Source organism: Nicotiana sylvestris, chromosome 1, assembly GCF_000393655.2.
Source record: "Nicotiana sylvestris chromosome 1, ASM39365v2, whole genome shotgun sequence".
NCBI classification, from domain to species: Eukaryota; Viridiplantae; Streptophyta; class Magnoliopsida; order Solanales; family Solanaceae; genus Nicotiana; species Nicotiana sylvestris.
The window spans coordinates 188,204,888-188,224,205 of NC_091057.1; the positions used below are offsets into that span (position 1 = coordinate 188,204,888).

Consider the following 19,318-nt stretch of genomic DNA (forward strand, 5'->3'; position numbering starts at 1 on the left):
CGAGCATTCATATTTGCCAAAACGGCTAGTTTAGCAATAAGATATTTTAAAGGAATATTCTGCAGAATATTCTCTGCATTTGTACTTTAGTAGGTAAGGGATATGTCCTATATAAGTAGGAAGAGAGAGAGAAAGAAAGGGGTATGTAATATTTTATATAATAAGCCCTCTCTAGAAAAGTTGTTTCTCAAGTAACTACAAACATTATGTTTACACAAGATTCGATTTGTTGTTTGTCTCAAGTTTTCTCACATTAGATCCGATAAAGTTCTCTATATTCCCACATTTGGTTATCTTACATCACTGTCAGAGGGAGAATCATCCACCCCATTGAATATTTGGGTGAGTCATTCTCTCTATTGACATTTATTGTCACTTATCATATTTATTGCTTGTCACTATCCCCTCATTCATTCATAACAATATCATTAAACATCCCCTTGATATTTAATAGCTTGAATGCGGTTTTTATATTATTGATATCAATCAATCTTGGATCTAGGACTTATTATATTTAATTAGAATTTACCCATTATCATTTTATATAATTAGTTTAGCTAAAAGACTAAACACTTTTTGGTCAAACAATAAAATTTCATCTTTATTTTCTCAAAAAGATTTTTATCTTTTTTTTTCTCATTATAGGTAGTCATTTATAGGTGGAAGATTAGCAGGAAGAAATAATAATGAAATATAGAATTTATGGAATTCCCATAGAACAAGAAAGCTTTTGAGTTGGGGTATTTGATTGAACGAAGATTATGCTCTTTCTTTTATCTAGTGTAGTTTATGAATATGTAAATTATTTTTTTATTTGTCAATTGAATTTTAAAATGCATTACAAAGGTTATGAATGTTTTCTTTCTTGTTTGGTTAATTAGGTTTACACGCATGCTTCGTGTGGGTTTGAGGTCTGTCAAATACGGGATATGTAATGAATGATTATCGATTCAATAAAATGTTTGCAAGGTCTTGAAGAATTTTATGTTTTTACCAAAAGTGAAGTGTCTTAGTCAAGAGATTAATGCTGTGATTTTCACGCCATAATATTGTTTCATAGTAAATGTTACAATACTGAAATTGTAAGAAAGAGATATTAATCAATTGAACGATTATGTATATTCTTTATGCAATTTATACTTTTAGATTAATCAAACACTAATTATGTAAATGATTATATATGTATCATAAGGCTCAAGCAATGTAAAACAACGCTATTCATTATTATGAAAATAGAAGGACTATCAAGAATGACGATTAATGATATCAAAAATGACTAATTCAATTGGCAATGTTCATGATAGTTGTAAAAAGGATTATGCCACTGCAAGAAGGATCATGTATTGTGAATAATATTTATAAGTATTAAGTGAGAAACGATTGATTATGTAATTGTACCTCATAAAATTACAACAAAATAAAATAAATAGTTATGTCTGATTAAACTTTAATTGTTCATCTTCATAGTTTCAAATGATATCTAATCATCTTTACCTCGACAAACAAATCATTATACGACGATCCACATTGATAATTCATAGAAACTTGTATTTTTTCATGTATAATTATTTATTCAAATTTTATTTAATAATATTATATTATTTTATAATATTATATATTACATAATTTGGTATACACATTCCATCGAAAAACTAGTAAATATAAAAGCCAACCCACAAACAAAAAAAAGAAGAAAAAGGAAATGAAAGTCCTCATTAAAAAAGCGATTTTTTTTCTTAACGGCATTAGTAGACGGTTAAAATCCAAAAAAAATTGTGATAACATTATATTGTAGAATAAAATATGTTGACATTTTTATTATTGGTCTGACGAAGTTGTACGCTTCAGACAGCTATGATTAGCGGCCAAAACACTGTGCTGCACAATCCTCCTAATTCGCTCTTCAATTCCTTATCTCCTCGCCATATCTGTATATCTTTCTGTAACGACAAAGCTTTAAAAAAGTCAGTCACGCACTCCGCCCCTCGGTTTGCTCGTCTGTTAAACAATGAATCACGGAAGTTGTTGGGTCGTCATCCAAATTGCTGGCCTTGGGCTCGACGACCATCTCTTCCTCCGGGGCGTTCCTCTGACGGAAACATTGAAAAAGAACAAGATATGTGCGACAGCAGCAAAGTCGATAGTGATAGTGGCATCCAGATAGGATCTCTGCTCGAGGAAGTTATCCCACAAGGCAATAATACCGCTATAATCTCGGCTTGCTTTGTTGGCCTCTTCACCGGTATCAGTGTCGTTCTTTTCAACGCTGCGGTACGTGCGCTATAGGTCTTTCATTTCTCTTTTCATGTACTATTCCTCCTTACTTACTTGGCCTCAGTCAATCAGCCCCCTGCCTACTTTAAATTATTGTACATTTTATCAGAGGAGTGTCCTATACATCAAATTCACATAAATTAGTAAAATATGCTGATATTCTGAATTTTAAACTTACCAGCTTAGAACATCCAGGTTAGTTCAGAAACAGATAATCTAAATTGGTCTCATTTATAAGTCATTTTGTTATTCAAGACGTACAATTTGGCTCTTGATAAAAGATTATGCAGCGCCCGATGATTACCTAATATTTATCAGCAACCCATGTAATTTAACAATATTGTCACCATATAAAAGAGAACTGAAGAGAATGTTCAATTTGTGGTCATATAACGGATATCTCCCTTGGTTAGGTTCATGAAATACGTGATCTTTGTTGGGATGGAATTCCATATCGAGCTGCTTCAGAGGAGCCCATTGGAGTACATTGGCAACGTGTAATCTTAGTACCAGCTTGTGGCGGTTTGGTAGTCAGCTTTTTGAATGCCTTCCGAGCCACTCTGGAGGTTTCAACTGAAGGAAGTTGGACATCATCTGTTAAATCTGTATTGGGACCAGTTTTGAAGACAATGGCCGCTTGTGTCACATTAGGAACTGGGAATTCCTTAGGACCAGAAGGCCCTAGTGTTGAAATTGGCACATCTGTTGCCAAGGGAGTTGGAGCTCTGCTTGATAAAGGTGGTCGTAGAAAGCTGTCACTCAAGGCTGCTGGATCAGCTGCTGGAATCGCTTCTGGTTTGTTCCCCATATTATTCTTGGTTCTGAACCATACATGGTACATTTTCCTTATAATTACATGTAGCCTGTTGTATGCTGTCCTCTTTCCTGGGAAGCCTTTTTGTAAATGCAAGTGTGTTTGCACTCAAACCAATAAACTGTAAAAAAGGTGAACTCCTTAAGCAAGCAAAAGCATTAGAAATGTAAACTAGACATATTTCTCAGATTGAGAGTCTGAGAGATTAGAACACGAGTGTTTCCATTAGAGAGAGAAAAGAGACTTCTAGATATTTCTATTATCTCTGTAAGAGTGAATCTGTTCCTATACAAAAAATAGGCCTTCATTAAATACAAGCTTGGGCTGGGTACTACTGGCCCAAAGTAAAAAATAAAAAGAATCACCCACTATCAAATGGGCCTAGTCTAACAACCCCCTTCAAGCTGGAGGATGACACAACCCCTAGCTTGCGAATATGAAAATGATGAGCAGGCCCAGGTAACACTTTGGTAAGAACATCAACCACTTGAGAAGCACTGGAGTTGTGAAGTAGACTGATCAGGCCATCCCCAAGCTTGCCACGAACAAAATGACAGTCCAGCTTAATGTGTTTAGTGCGTTCAGGGAAAACTTGGTTTCTTGCAATGTGGACTTCTTGATTATCACAAAATAAAGGAACAGGTAAAGAAGGAGAAACTCCAATATCAGACAATAATTTGGTGAGCCAAGACACCTCTGTAACAGCCTTACTCATGGACCTATACTCAGCTTCAACTGATGATAGTGAGACAACAGGTTGCTTCTTTGATTTCCAGCTCACCAAGCTGCCCCCAAGAAAAATACAAAAACCAGTGACAGACCTGCGGCTGTCTGGGCAAGAAGCCCAATCACTGCACAATAAAGCTGCAAAGACAAGTCTGGAGAGTTATTGCGGAAGATTCCAAAGTCAAAAGTGCCCTTGAGGTATCTTAGCAAGTGCAGGGCAGCCTGCATGTGAGGAACACAGGGAGACTGCATAAACTGACTCAGATGCTGAACAACAAAACTAAGGTCAGGCCTTGTGCGTATCAGAAAATTCAGCTTGCTCATTAGACTCTTGTACTCTTCAGGCCTGGGCAAAGGAGTGTCAATCTTAGCTTTTAACTTCACATTCAATTCAAGGGGGCAAGTGACAGAAGAGCAATTCGAGGAATGAAAATCAGCCAGCAAATCATGAATGAACTTTTTCTGATGAAGAAGAACCCCAGAATCAATGTATAAAACCTCAATGCCAAGGAAGTAATTAAGAGAGCCCAAGTCCTTAATCTTGAACTGGTCACTGAGAAAGGACTTCAAAGCAGCCAATTCAGCTAGATCACACCTAGTCAATATGATATCATTCACATAGACAACCAAGATGACCAAGGAATCCCTAGAACCCTTGGTAAAAACAGAGTAATCATTCAAGGAACGAGAGAAGCCATTAGAGCACAAGGCTTGAGATAATTTAGCATACTATTGTCTTGAAGCCAGTCTTAAACCATAAAGAGACTTCTGGAGTATGCATACTAAAGGAGCAGAAGAAGAGTGAGGAACAGTTAGGCTAGGTGGCAGCTTCATGAATACCTCCTCATCAAGGTCCCCATGTAAGAAGACATTATTCACATCTAGTTGAAAGAGGGGCCAGTGTTGTTTAACAGCTACAACAATCAGAGTTTTGACAATAGACATATTGACCACAGGAGAAAAAGTTTCATTAAAGTCAATACCCTCAACTTGAGTGACCTAGCTTTATATCTCTCAATACTTTCATTAGCCCTATATTTAACCTTGTATACCCACTTACAACTAGTAGGTTTCTTGCCAGGAGGCAATTCAACAATGTCCCAAGTTCTGTTGGCATCCAAGGCCTCAAATTCACATCTCATGGCTGCCTGCCATTCAGGAACAGCTGCAGCCTGAGAGTAAGAATAAGGCTCAGGAACATGAAGTTGACTAAGAGAAGGAGCATTAGAAATAGACCTGGAGGGAGGAGGAGAAGAAGTGGAGGTGCAGACATAACTCTTGAGATAGTTGGCTGGATTGTGTGGCACGGAAGATCTTCTCAAAGCAGGAGGAGGTACAAGAGAGTTAGAATCATGAGAAGGAGAAGAGATGGAAGTGGGAACAGAGAAGATTGAGAAGCAGTAGAAGGAGAAGGTGAAGGAGAAGAAGGAGAGGAAGAAGACGGAAAGGAACATTCATCAAAACAAGCAGAAAAGGGAAAGGGGAAGACTTGAGGTACAACATGAGAGGATTGAAAGAAAGGAAAAATGGTGTTCATAAAAAATGACATCTTTTGATACAAAACAGGTGTTATTCTGAAGATTAAGGCGCTTGTAGCCCTTTTTGGCAAAAGGGTAGCCAATGAAAACACAAGGAAGGGACCTGGGATGAAATTTGTCTTTGTGAGGGGTGGTGACAGTTGAGTAACAGAGGCACCCAAAAGCTCTAAGGTGGTGATAAGTAGGGTGGAAGAATGAAACAATTCATAGGGACTTTTGTGATTAAGAAGAGGAAAAGGAAATCTGTTAATCAAATATGTGGCAGTTAAAAAGCAGTCACCCCAAAATTTAAGTGGTAGATGAGACTGAAACAGAAGTGACCTAGCAGTCTCTAGTAAATTTCTGTGTTCTCTTTCCACAATACCATTTTATTGGGGGGTGTGAGGACAGGAGGTTTGGTGTACTATCCCTTTTTCTGAAAAGAAAAGGCAACCAGAAGAACTAGATCCCAGTTCCAAAGCATTATCACTCATAACAGTTTGAACTTTAGATTGGAATTGGGTTTCAACCATAGCAATGAAAGCCTTAAGCAAATCAAAGGCATTGCGGCACCCATTAAATGTGTCCAAGTAGCCCTAGAGTAGTCATCTACAATGGTTAAAAAATACCTAGAACCATTATAGGTAGGAGTAGAATAGGGTCACTAAGTATTTATGTGTATTAGCTGAAAAGGCTGGGTGGAGTGAATAGAACTATCAGGGAAGGACAACCTGGTCTGCCTCACTAAAGGACAAACCGGACTAGTGAATGACCGTTTGGAAGACAGTTTGCAATTAAGACCAGAAATGCATTTCATTTTATAGAAGGGAATATGGCCAAGTTTGTAATGCCAAACAACATCATCTTTATTCACATTATGCAAAGCAGTACTAGTATTTACAATTGGAGTATCATCAGGTACAGAAATAGGAGCAGAAACTGAATTAAGCAAACAAGAAATAAGGAAATTAGAAAGAGGTAAAGGAGATGATGTTGGAGGCCTGGCATTCTGAAATAGTTTGTAGAGTCCATTGTCCAATCTACCAAGAACCACTGGCTTCCTCACTGAAGGGCCCTGTAGGGTACAAGTAGCCTTGGTAAATTGTACAATATCATCATCATGGGAAAGTAATTTGTACACAAAGATGAGATTATATTGAAAACTAGGAATATAGAGCACATTATAAAGAATCAAGTCAGGGAACAAGGCTAAGGAACCAATATTAGTGACCTTAACCTTATACCCATTAGGAAGGGAGACAAGGTATGGTACAGGAAGTGTTTGAACATTAAAAAAACAAATGTTTAAGGGAGGTCATGTGGTCAGATGCCCAGGGTCTATTACCCAAACTACACTATCTATCTTAGTCAGCATAAATGCACCATAAGACAACCCTTGTGAGGTAATAACTCACCAGCAAAGTTGGTAGAAGCAAGATAGTTGGTTGAAGAAGTAGATGATGCTGATGAAGACAGTTGAGATTGTTGAAGTAACATTAGCTGAGAATATTGGTTCTTGGTAAGACCAGGAACTGGATAGGACTGTTCAGGAGCAGAGGCACCTTCAGGACCAGCTGACATTGCAGAACCACCAGAGGTATCCACCTCAACATGGGCAACAGACCTTCTGGGAGGAGGAGATCTATTTGATTTGAAATTTGGAGGAAAGCCATTGAGCTTATAGCACTTATCAATGCTATGTCCGGGTTTCTTACAATAGTAGACATGTGAAGCTCAAAAGATCCCTTAGAGGTAGTACCGGACCTTTGAGGTTCAAAATTTATTTTGGGAGAGGGAGGAGGCCTGGATACAGAAGCAGAATTTGAGGCATATTGAGTTCTAGCAGAAATTTGTCTTTGTTTCTCATCAGATAGCAAAATCCCATATACATTACCAATGGAAGGTAAGGGCTTCATCATGATGATGTTGCTTCTTGTTTGGACATAAGTATCATTCAGTCCCATAAAGAACTGGTAGACCTTTTGTTCCCTGTCTTCAGCATATTTACCCCCACAAGTACACATTCAAACTCTCCCGGCAGACAAAGATGCAATATCATCCCATAGTCGTTTAATTTTGTTGAAATATGATGCTATGTCCATGGACCCTTGGGAAATATGAGCCAGTTCCTTCTTTAGCTCAAAGATCCTAGTACCTCTCTTCTAACTCAGTCCAAATATTCTTAGCAAACTCAGAGTATTCAACACTCTTGGATATTTCCTTGGACATAGAGTTAGTCAACCAAGAGACCACAAGGTCATTGCAACGTTACCACTGTCTGGCTAGAGGAGAACCTTCAGGAGGTCTGTGAGAAGTACCATTAATGAAATCTAGCTTGTTACGAATAGACAAGGCAACTAGGACATTACGTCTCCAATTGCCATAACAGCTTCCATCAAAAGGACTGGAAACTAAGGAAGTTCCCAGCACGTCTGATGGATGGACATATAAGGGGCGACAGGGATGGGTATAATCATCTTCATGGAAAATTAGGCGTAAAGGAGTAGAAGAAGTCGCATCAGCACTAGTGTTATTATCATTTGCCATTTTTTTCAACAGATTGTCAATCAACCAACACAATACAGATACACACATATAGATTGTGAGAAAGCACGAGAGAAAAATCTATATTATTGATATTCTATTTAATTATAATACAATGAGCCCTATTTATACAATACATATCATACTCCTATTCTATGTGGGACTAGGACTAATTCATATTATGTACATAACTATCTGACACTCCCCCTCAAACCGGTGCATACAAATCATATGTACCGAACTTGTTACATATGTAACTAATATAAGGACCAGTAAGGGACTTGGTGAAAATATCTGCAAACTGATCATTCGACTTCACAAACTTTGTAGCAATATCTCATGAGAGTATCTTTTCTCTGACGAAATGATAATCAATCTCAATGTGTTTAGTTCTCTCATGAAACACCGGATTTGATGCAATATGAATGGCAGCTTGGTTATCACACACCAGTTCCATCTTGCTGACCTCACCAAATTTCAACTAATTAAGCAAATGTTTGATCCAAACTAGCTCACAAGTTGCCACAGCCATTGCTCGGTATTAGCAGGATCAGGTGCAGGACGTGAATCAGCTGGGCCTGATGCTGGGCACGGACGACGATGATAAGTCAGGAGTGGTAGAGCTGTAGAAGGTTGAACTGGACTAGGCAGTGGAACTGAAGCTATATGTGGTGGAACTGGAGCTATAGGTGGTGGAGCTGGAGCTGGAGCTGTAGGTGGTGAAGCTGGAGCTAGAGCTGTAGGTGAAGATGAATGGGAGATAGTGACTGAATCTCCAAAAGATGGAACTGGTAGCACCTCAGATATATCTAAGTGATTACCTGGACTGGTGAAGTATGATTGGGTTTCAAAGAAGGTAACATTAGCAGACATAAGGTACCACCTGAGGTCAGGAGAATAGCATCGATATCCTTTTTGTGTTCTCGAGTAACCCAAAAATACGCACTTAAGAGCACGAAGAGCTAATTTATCTTTTCTTGGAGTAAGGTTATGAACAAAACACGTGCTCCCAAAGACACGGGGTGGAAGAGAGAACAAAGGTAAGTGGGGAAACAAGACAGAGAATGGAACTTGATTCTGGATAGCTGAAGATGGCATACGATTAATAAGATAGCAAGATGTAAGAACTGCATCCCCCCAAAAACGCAACGGAACGTGAGATTGTATGAGTAAGGTACGAGCAGTTTCAATAAGATGTCTATTCTTTCTTTCAGCTACCCGATTTTGTTGGGATGTGTATGGACAAGATGTTTAATGAATAATCCCATGAGAGTTCATAAACTGTTGAAATGGGAAAGACAAATACTCTAAGGCATTATCACTACGAAATGTGCGGATAGAAACCCCAAATTGATTTTGAATTTCAGCGTGGAAGGTCTGGAAAGTAGAAAACAACTCAGATCGATTTTTCATCAAAAATATCCAAGTGCACCTGTAATAATCATCAATGAAACTGACAAAGTAGCGGAATCCCAAGGTAGAACTGACCTGACTAGGACCCCAAACATCTGAATGGACTAAAGTAAAAAGGTGACTCTGCTCGATTATCAAGACGGCGAGGGAAATGGGAGCAGGTATGCTTACCGAGCTGACATGACTCACACTCTAGAGTGGACAAGTGAGATAAACCAGATACCATTTTTTGAAGTTTTGACAAACTGGGATGTCCCAACCGTTTATGTAATAGATCTGGTGAATCAGTAACAGGACAAGTTGTTGAAGAAAGACAAGATGTGAGTCCATGTGATTTTGCAAGAATAAGGTAGTAAAATCCATTTAATTCACGTCCGGTACCAATGATCCGCCCTATACTGCGTTCCTGTATAAAAACAAGGTCATCAAGAAATAAAACAGAGCATTTAAGTGATTTGGCTAAGCGACTAACGGCTATGAAATTAAAAGGACTAACGAGAACATAAAAAACTGAATCTAAAGGTAAGGAAGGAAGTGGACTTACTTGGCCTATTCCAGTTGCCATGGTTTGAGACTCGTTAGCCATTGTGACTGTTGGGAGTGATTGAGAATATGAAATAGTAGTGAAAAGAGATTTGTTACCAAAAATATGATCAGATGCACCTGAATCAATGACCCAAGACTCAGAGGTTGAAGATTGGGAGACACAAGTCACACTACTATCTGTTTGAGCAACGGAAGCTATCCCTGAAGATGTTTGTTTACATGTTTTGAACTGAAGGAACTCAATATAATCCGGTAGAGAAACCATCCAACTCTTCGTAGTATTGGATTCCATTTTGCTACAACCAATTTCTCAAATTCTTGATTACAACTTGTGTGGTTAACCTTTGAATGCCAAATCAGAACACCCTTTTTTTTTTTTGGAAAACACTGTTCACTCGCTGGAAAATAAAAAAGGTTGCCGGAATTTGATGAAACTTGAATAGACCGACTCGGAATAATGTCCTAAGAAGGTTGTCCAAAAGGAGTTTTTCAGAAACTGACCGGAAGGAGGTCCACGCGCCGGCGCGTGGGCAGATCTCGCCGAAAAAAAATCACTTTGGTTGGCGCGTGATGGCGCGTGGGTGGGGTTTTTCCGGTGGGGTTTGGTCCCCCGGAGATGGAGAACACTGTGGTGGTGTTGGTTTATGCACAAGACTGGTAAAAAGTGGTTTTGATGCGAACAACTACTCATGTCACCGGAAAATTGCACGGTGACGACTGATTTCTTCCCGGATGTCGTTGGAATGACGCACAACGATAATTATCTCACCAATGCTCTGATACCATGTGAGAAAGTACGGGAGAAAAATCTATATTATTGATATTCTATTTAATTATAATACAATGAGCCCTATTTATAAGACTAGGATTAATTCATATTATGTACATAACTATCTAACATAGATCAAATAGGCATGCAATTCACAATAATGGTGAATAAAATGATACGAAGTTACCCAGCTCTTTTCGCGATAGGAAAGGAGAAAATAGCCTTCAATCACAAACGAGAAAGAAGAATCTCCGGCTTGACAGTAGACGACTTCGAAACCCTAGCTCGAGATGAAAACCACGAAATCCCCAAATCACATGACCAACCAAACAATTTGAGATCACAAATGTTGAATATGTGAGAATCCGACTAAGAAATCAACAAAAAATCAGTAGAAATGGTTGAAGAATACTGACTTGAACCCTAAATGAGTCAGACATCACCTAGAATGAAATACACCTTCGAAATTGATGAAAACAGGACCGGTTGAAAGCGGAGAACGTGCCATAGAAGGATCTACGCTCTGATACCATGTAAACTTGACATATTTCTCAGATTGAGAGTCTGAGAGATTAGAACACGAGTGTTTCCATTAGAAAGAGAGAAAAGAGACTTCTAGATATTTCGATTATCTGTGTAAAAATGAATCCGTTCCTATACAAAAAATAGGCCTTCATTAAATACAAGATTCGGCCGGGTATTACTGGCCCAAAGTAAAATATAAAAAGAATCACCCACTATCAAATGGGCCTAGTCTAACAAGAAAACCAACAAATAGTCCCCCCCCCCCCAAAAGATACCACTGAAATGACACCGGGTGCCCAAAAATAAAGCAGCTTACTTCTTGACTTTGAGAGGAACTGCAATCAGCTATAAGTAGCTTATTAATTTCCAGTGCCTGCATTCTGCCAAGTACTATGATATATTTCTGAAGCTTTGTTTCCCCAGTTCCTTTTTCAGACGTTTGCTGTCAATAAAGTTGAGCCAGCCAACTTGGCTCCCACAAGCTACTAATTTTGTCCAAGCTTACTCTATAGGAGAAGTTAAATTTCCCAAATTCCTTGAGCGGAAAATGAAAAATGGACTCAAAGTGTCATATTATGCAACTATCTAAAGAAAAATACTCAATTGAAGTTTAGATAAGAAAAGTGAATGTATATTGATGTAGTCTCCGTTAGGTGAGAAGCGTATCACTTACCCAGCAACATATGGACCTAACATTTTACTAGTGAAGTTTTCACATTGTATCAAAAGCTCAACAAACGGAAAGGTGACTAGTCCTAAAATGTTATTTCACATATATGGGCACACGGTTTGTCAACCTTCTCATACGTGCATTATTTGTTCTCTATCTTTCTATTTCATCCGATATAACCAATCGTTATTGTAAATTCTATAATGCCTGTGGTTACTTTTGTCTTTAGTGACAATTGACATTTAGGATAACCATGTAGTTATTGACTTATTTCACTTGAGGTCTCTTCCAATTATGTAGTAGTAGAGTGTTGAGATATGGATATGTTACCTTCTAAAAAAAAGAGTGTAGAGATGCGGATGGTTTGCTAGCTGGCTTTTGTCTCCCTTCAAGTTGAATTAGCAAAAGCTTGTCTCATAAGTTGGATAGCTAGACAAGAAAAACTCCAAATTACTTTATGTAGAGTATTCTTAAGCTTGAGTCGCGAGTTGGAAACTGGAATTATGTTAAAAAAACCTGGAATTATTTGGTTGAGCCTGCTTTTTAGTTTTGTCAATATTTCCAGTATCTAACCCAACATGTTTAGAGTGATTCCCGGAGAGCCTCAGTACAAGGCATTTGCAGAGTCTTTATGAGAGTCCAGGAAGGGGCACACATTCTGTAGAGGTATAGTCTTGTCCTTATTTTCAGGGTTGAACTAGTTCTTTAGAAGTTACCTAGGCTTCCTAATTTCCAAATTTCTGCCAGGTCCTTTTTTGGTGAAGTACTTGAAGTTTAATAAATCAAATTTTAATTTCTAACATATCCTGAGAAATTTATTCACAAATTCAACTGGTGACTTCTGATGCAGAAACATAAGCAACTGCTTATGGGTTCATATGTTCCTGCAATTTTATTGTTGACATGGATTGGCTTCGTATGGTTTTGTTCCTGCAATTTTATCGCTGACACTAATCCTTTCATATGGTTTTATGTGGAGTGTTAAATAGAGGTTAAGAGACAAGAAGAGGCTGAAAAAGGTGGGCAGTTCATTTGTTAGTAGACTACTCTATTTACTAAGAGATATGATGTCCCATACATTACTCGAATTGGCTCCGAATCCAGATTCCACTTCTTTGTCGAGTTTCCTTATTGTACATAGTTCGACTCGTCAAGGGAAATTCACTTCCTTTGACTGAATAATGCTAGTTTGAGTAGTACCTTACATTAAATGGACCATTTAGTTCTATCTACTTGATAGAATAGACTGGTCATCAACTAGTTGCAAATACAATGACAACTTTGCCATGTTTGCAGAGTCACCTGATGAAGAAGTACCTCAATTAGTAGAACATTTCTTGAATGTTCTACAGTATTCTCTATGCCTTCATGACCACATCACTTTTCCTTTTGCGTTGTGAGAACTTGAACTTGGTGAGCGGAGGTTCCCCAGGAATGGCATCTTGATGGCAGATGACCATTCTGTCCTTGTCTTAGCTAATGCTTCTTGCATTGCCTCACTAGATTTATTATACCTTTAATAAATGTTTGCCATTGTTCTGCCATAATAGAAGGATGTACCCAGCTGGTGCTTCAAAACTAATGAAATGCTTTACAATTGTCGAGTCCTAAAGGATGATTTGTGGAATCAGATCTCAAACAATTCTTTTTGAGGAAGAAAAATACCAAAGGTTTTTTCTGTTTGTTGGAAGATTAAAAATCCTTTAAATGGTCAAGATTTATGAACTTAATTCAGCGTTTTTGTGGCCATTGCTGGAAAAGAGAAAAAACAATGGCACTTATTCGAGTTTGCTTATCCAAAAAAAAGAAGAAGAGAATGTCACGTAATGCAATTTCATCTTAGGAAACTTTGCAGGAGAAAAGCAAGAGTGATAAAACAGAACTATTTGTTTTTTTTTTTAATAAGTTGTTGTGACCTATTTCTTGTCATTCTTATTTGCTAATAAGCTAATGTACTATAGTTCCTGTACTATGGTTTGTTTTGACTTAATACGGGGATGTTCAATGAGCATTTTCTTGTTTTTTCTGCTTTCAGCATCTGCTGCCTTAGAGGAATTCATTTTCTGGCAATTTATTCTTGTTCTGCTAACATTTTCCTGTTATATCTTGTCAGTCATTTTCTCTCCATGGTTATACTGTTTGTGTCACTTTAAACTCTCCTTGTTTTCTACTTTAAAGGATTTAATGCTGCTGTCGGGGGCTGTTTCTTTGCTGTGGAATCTGTGTTATGGCCATCACCTGCAGAGTCCTCCTTGTCCTTAACAAATACGACTTCAATGGTTATTCTCAGTGCTGTTATAGCTTCTGTAGTCTCAGAAATTGGTCTTGGCTCTGAACCTGCATTTGCGGTCCCAGGATATGATTTCCGTACACCTACTGGTAATTTTGGACTTCTTTCTCGAGTTTGATTCTTAAATACAATTGTACCCGTCACTTACAGCAACAACAACTACATTTCAACAGCTAGTTGGGGTTGGCTACACAGATCATCACTATCCATTTCAATTCATTTAGTCCCATTTCTTTTGAATATTGAGTACTTTGGGATTCTATAATATCAAGGTTCTTTATATGTTCTACTTTGACGTACAAATCTCTAAATAGATTAAAGAAGACTCCTAGAGACACTGGCCTAATGCAAATGTACCACCATGAATAAACCTTAATCTGAAATAGCTGGTATCTTATATAAGGACCCTTAGCTTTAATTGTGTTCTATATTGATCTTTTGGGACAACTTCCTTCCAATATTATGTCTTACTTGTACAGTTATACTTATCCTTAAGCCTTACTCTTTAGAGTGGTTATCCCTAGTTCAAGCTTTTGTTGGCACCATAGCTAGTTTGGTTCTAAGTAAAAAGTTACTCTTTAGAGTGGTAACGTTTTGTCAATTTTCTTAGTGAAAATATAACCTCTGTGACAAATCTACCAAGTATAAATCCAATTTGGTTCTATGTCATCCTTGTAGTTTATCCAAGTCAATGCTCCATCACTCTTACAAAGGTTCATCGTATGACTAATCTTTTTTGGAGAAAGGTAACAGTTTGTATTGATAATAAGATCAGCGCCAGGTTGGTCATTAGTGCTAATAGCTGTACGTACAACTCCAAAAGAGCAAAAGACAAGCACCTGATGTAAGGTAAATTACAAGCTGCCTATAAAATCTATCAGGTGTCCTATCTCACTAAACATTTCTTGTTTACACCAAAAAAATAAAACAAGGAAAGACAATCCATCTTAATCTTCTGAATGGAGTTTCTTTTTCCTTCAAAACATCTGGAGTTCCTTTCGTTCCATGCAATCCACCATATACAAGCTGGGATGATTTTCCATTTGTCTTTATCCATTTCTTCTACCAATTCCCTTCCAATTGATTAGAAGTTCCAATGTGGTTCTAGATATGACCCAATTAACTCCCAACAGATAAAAGAACATGTGCCACGGATTTGTAGTGATTCTGCAATGTAGGAACAAGTGAGCATTACTTTCTACTTCCTGTCCACAAAGAAAACATCTTGAGCAAATCTGGAAACCTCTTCTTTGTAAGTTATCATGTGTTAAACATGCCTTTTTCACCACTAACCAGACAAAACATGATACTTTGGGAGGAGTTTTAACCCTCCAAATGTGTTTCCAAGGCCACACCTCAGTTGTTGAAACATTAGGATGTAGAGTCCAGTATGCTCTTTTACTGAAAATGCACCTTTTCTATTCAGCTTTTAAACTACTTTATCTATGGTCTGTGATGTACCCTTGAAAGGTTCAAGAGTTTGGAGGAAGATAGAAACCCTGTTTATCTCCCAATCATCCAAAGATCTTCTAAAGTTCCAGCTCCATCCTTGTGAGCTCCAGACTGACTTACCAATGCTTGGCTTTGAAGACTTACAGGGAATAAGTCAGGAAAATATCTTTCAACCTTCCTTGCCCTATCCGGTGATCTTCCCAAAAAGATGTCTGCAACCCATTGCCAATATTGATCTTGATATTGCTACTGAAAGATTTCTTTTGGTGGCAGGATTACTCTCATTAACAATGTACTTGACAATCTCCATACATACGAATGTCTCTTTACCCTCTTGCCATTAAGGTTGTAAAGAGACTTGTCAAATTAAGAAAAGGTTTCCTATGGAACTGTTTCAAGGAAGGAACCTCCTTTCCTTTGGTCAAGTGGAGTTAAGTCATATAATCTAGGAAGTGGAGGCTTGGGTATAAAATAGCTGCAAATACAGAAAAGGAGCATCTTATTTAAATGATCACGGAAATGTGCCCAAAACTTTAAATATCTGCACAGCATATGGTTGTAGCAAAATTTGAATCTTCCTGTCAATGGTGCTCATGTCCAGTGAATACCCCTGATGGTGAAAGTGTCCTGAAGGGAAGCAGGAACTTATTGGAGGAATTGGCATCTAACACTCAGCTTTTCGGTGGGTCATAGCCCATTGAAAATTGAGTGCCCAGATTTATATAGTTTTGCTCTAAACTGACGATGCAGTTGCACAACATACGACAAACTAAGGTGGGACATCATCTTCTTCGGAAGGAATTTTGAGGATTAAGAGATAGAGTGGTTGATTCAGTTGCAAATGAAGCTTCAAGGGTTCAATATCATCCAGGAGACACCGGATTCTGATAGATAAAACAACAGAAAGATGAACACTACTTCGTTAGGCTTGTTACAAGTTGCTATCGTCTTTCTTATCTCGGTACACAATTTAGATTTGGGAACTTAGTTGGAAAAGCAGAGTGGTTGTTTTTGTGAATAGCATCAGACAAAGCTTCTGAGCTGGTACGACAGAAAACTCAACAGGGAGAATAGAAGACTGTGGTTCACAATTTCTGCATGCATCTTGTAGGTTATTTGGTGGGTAAATTATTTAATGTTTTGAAGGGAAGGTAGAACATGTTCATAGGCTTAGATTCAAATGTTTGTATTTTTTTGGCTCTTTGGTGAGAGATGCTGAACGTAAATGACATAGGCAGCTGACTATAATTTCTCAGCTCCTTGCTTTTTAAATTGACAGGCACTGATATGTACATGTGAACATCCAACACTTTTGTGGTGCCGTTCCGATGAATAAAGAACATTAATCACTTACTGATCAGGAGTAATAGTTTAGGAGTTCTAGAATTTTTGTACATAAAATGAACCAAAAAGAAGATCGGAATGAGAACATGTTTCTTTTTTTGTTTTTTCTTTTTCGTGAAAACTTCAATAACACTTCTGATAGAATAGCTAGGTCCATTTGAATTCCTTTGGAGACCCTTACACAACCAATGAATGACAAGTATAGCATTTCTAACTCCCTCCCACACGTATAACCCAGATTTTAGGGTTTAGATGTGGATTTGATTTGACCTAATTGCCTTTTTTTGTTTTTGTTCTTTTTGAAGTAGAGAGTGAGGAGGCTCAACAATGACGGGCTACGTAGAGCGAGATTAATTCGGCTCAACGGGCTAATGATTGGACTTACATGCTACGACAATGTTAGGAGAGAGAGAGAAGCCCAGAGCAGTTACATGAGTTAAGAAAGAGAAGTCCAAAGTGATAGAATATGAAGAGAGAAAGCGGTTGTGCTAACAGGCTCCCTGAAGTTTGGCTCTGAGCATCCAACTCAAAACCTTAAGGCAATGAGTAGAGTAGCCCAGGACCATTTAAATTCCTGTTGAAAACCTTACACAACCAATAAGGGAACAAGTGTAACATTCTCTTACAACCCTACCGTCTTATAAGTCAGTGCTCTAATTTAGCATAAAATCAAAGTGAGGCGATCTACAATGAAATGAAGTAAATAACTGATAAATACAAAGAATGTTAATTCTCCAATATAGCCTGAATGTTCCCAGAACAAAATAAACTAGTCTCAGGATTTATCATTAACATGATGTTCCTCTTATTTTGAGTGATTAGGAAGGTTAATCAAGGTATAAATTCTTTCTAATTTGTATCGTCTAGAATTATTTATCTAACAAATTTTCAGATTACCGGTTCAAAAGAGGAATATATTTTGCATACAACGTTACCATACCTTACAAAAGGGAGATGAACATTTTTTTATTTTATTATTGTCCTTTTTTTCAATTAGGGATTATGCAGTCTTCCTCCACGTGATATTACTCTTAGAATCACGTTTTTGTCATTGCTATTACTTAGTGTGGTAAGTACAAATGTGTTTTGAACTCTTTTTGGTATGTAATATTGAGTTAATTTTTGGTTTCCATTTCAGAGCTGCCGCTTTATCTTCTGCTGGGCATCTTTTGTGGCTTAGTTTCAGTGGCATTATCAAGTTGTACATCATTTATGCTGCAAATAGTGGAAAATATTCAAACGACCAGCGGCATGCCAAAAGCAGCTTTTCCTGTCCTGGGTGGTCTTCTGGTTGGGCTGGTAGCTTTAGCATATCCTGAAATCCTTTACCAGGGTTTTGAGAATGTTAATATTTTGCTAGAATCTCGCCCACTAGTGAAAGGCCTCTCCGCTGATCTGTTGCTCCAGCTTGTAGCTGTCAAAATAGTAACAACTTCATTATGTCGAGCCTCTGGATTGGTTGGAGGCTACTATGCACCATCTCTATTCATCGGTGCTGCTACTGGAACTGCATATGGGAAAATTGTTAGCTACATTATCTCTCATGCTGATCCAATCTTTCATCTTTCCATCTTGGAAGTTGCATCCCCACAAGCATATGGCCTGGTATGAATTTGTCTTTTGTTAGAAGTAGCATTACATATCTGGATAAGTGAGTTTTTTATTATTGAAAAGTAATAACAGGAGAGCAAGAGAATATAGCACCCAAATCTACTTCTTTCCTCTCTTCTATTCTTCTGAAATTCAAGGTCCTTTAACTCCTCCACAGCCTGTCTAGTTATTGATCCTGTAGACTTAATTCACATAGGTTTAGGACATTCAAGTTTATCCAAACTTCGTGAAAAGGTTTCTAATTTTTTTACATTACAGTATGAGTCGTGTCTACTTGAGAAACATATCACTCCATGTTTCTATAGAGTCTGTTTTCTCCTCAGTTTATTTTGATATATGGGGTCCTATTAAGACAGTTCAACCTTGGATTTTCATTATTTTTGTTGTTTCATTGATAATTATTCAAGATGTACTTGGATTTTCTTAACAAGAGATAGTTCTCCGTTGTTTTTTGTGTTCCTAAGTTTTTGTGCTGCAATACAAAATTAGTTTGATGTCTCTATTTGCATTTTTCCCAATGATAATGCCTTAGAATGTTTTCTTCTCGGTTTCAGTAGCTTATGATTTCTTTAGAAACTCTCTATCAGAAATCTCAACTGAGATAGATGAGAGGAAGAATAAGCATATCATTGAGACGGCTCGTACCCTTCTCATTCAGTCCCCTGTCAAGCTTAGTTTCTTGGGCGATGCAGTTTCACGTCCTTTGATTAGATTAATTGGATGCCTCATCTGCTATCCAAAATCAGATTCAACTTTCGATATTGTTTCCTCGCTTACCTTTATACTCTCTTTCCCTCGAGTCTTTGGGAGCACATGTTTTGTT

At 37.8% G+C, this 19,318-nt stretch overlaps 1 protein-coding gene across 3 annotated transcripts in view; it reads left to right on the forward strand.

Annotated features, from left to right (window-relative positions):
- Positions 1-1,833: 1,833 nt before the first annotated feature.
- Positions 1,834-19,318, forward strand: part of LOC104211273 (chloride channel protein CLC-e) — a 48,777-nt gene continuing 31,292 nt past the window's right edge. For all 3 annotated transcript variants that reach the window (XR_707093.2, XM_009760304.2, XM_009760305.2), the window contains exons 1-4: positions 1,834-2,271; positions 2,688-3,069; positions 13,977-14,177; positions 18,023-18,489. Coding sequence is in view for 2 of the 3 variants with exons in the window: in XM_009760304.2 (XP_009758606.1) it covers positions 1,855-2,271; positions 2,688-3,069; positions 13,977-14,177; positions 18,023-18,489 (1,467 nt within the window). In the remaining variant the exon portion in view is untranslated. The remainder of the gene's footprint in view (positions 2,272-2,687; positions 3,070-13,976; positions 14,178-18,022; positions 18,490-19,318) is intronic.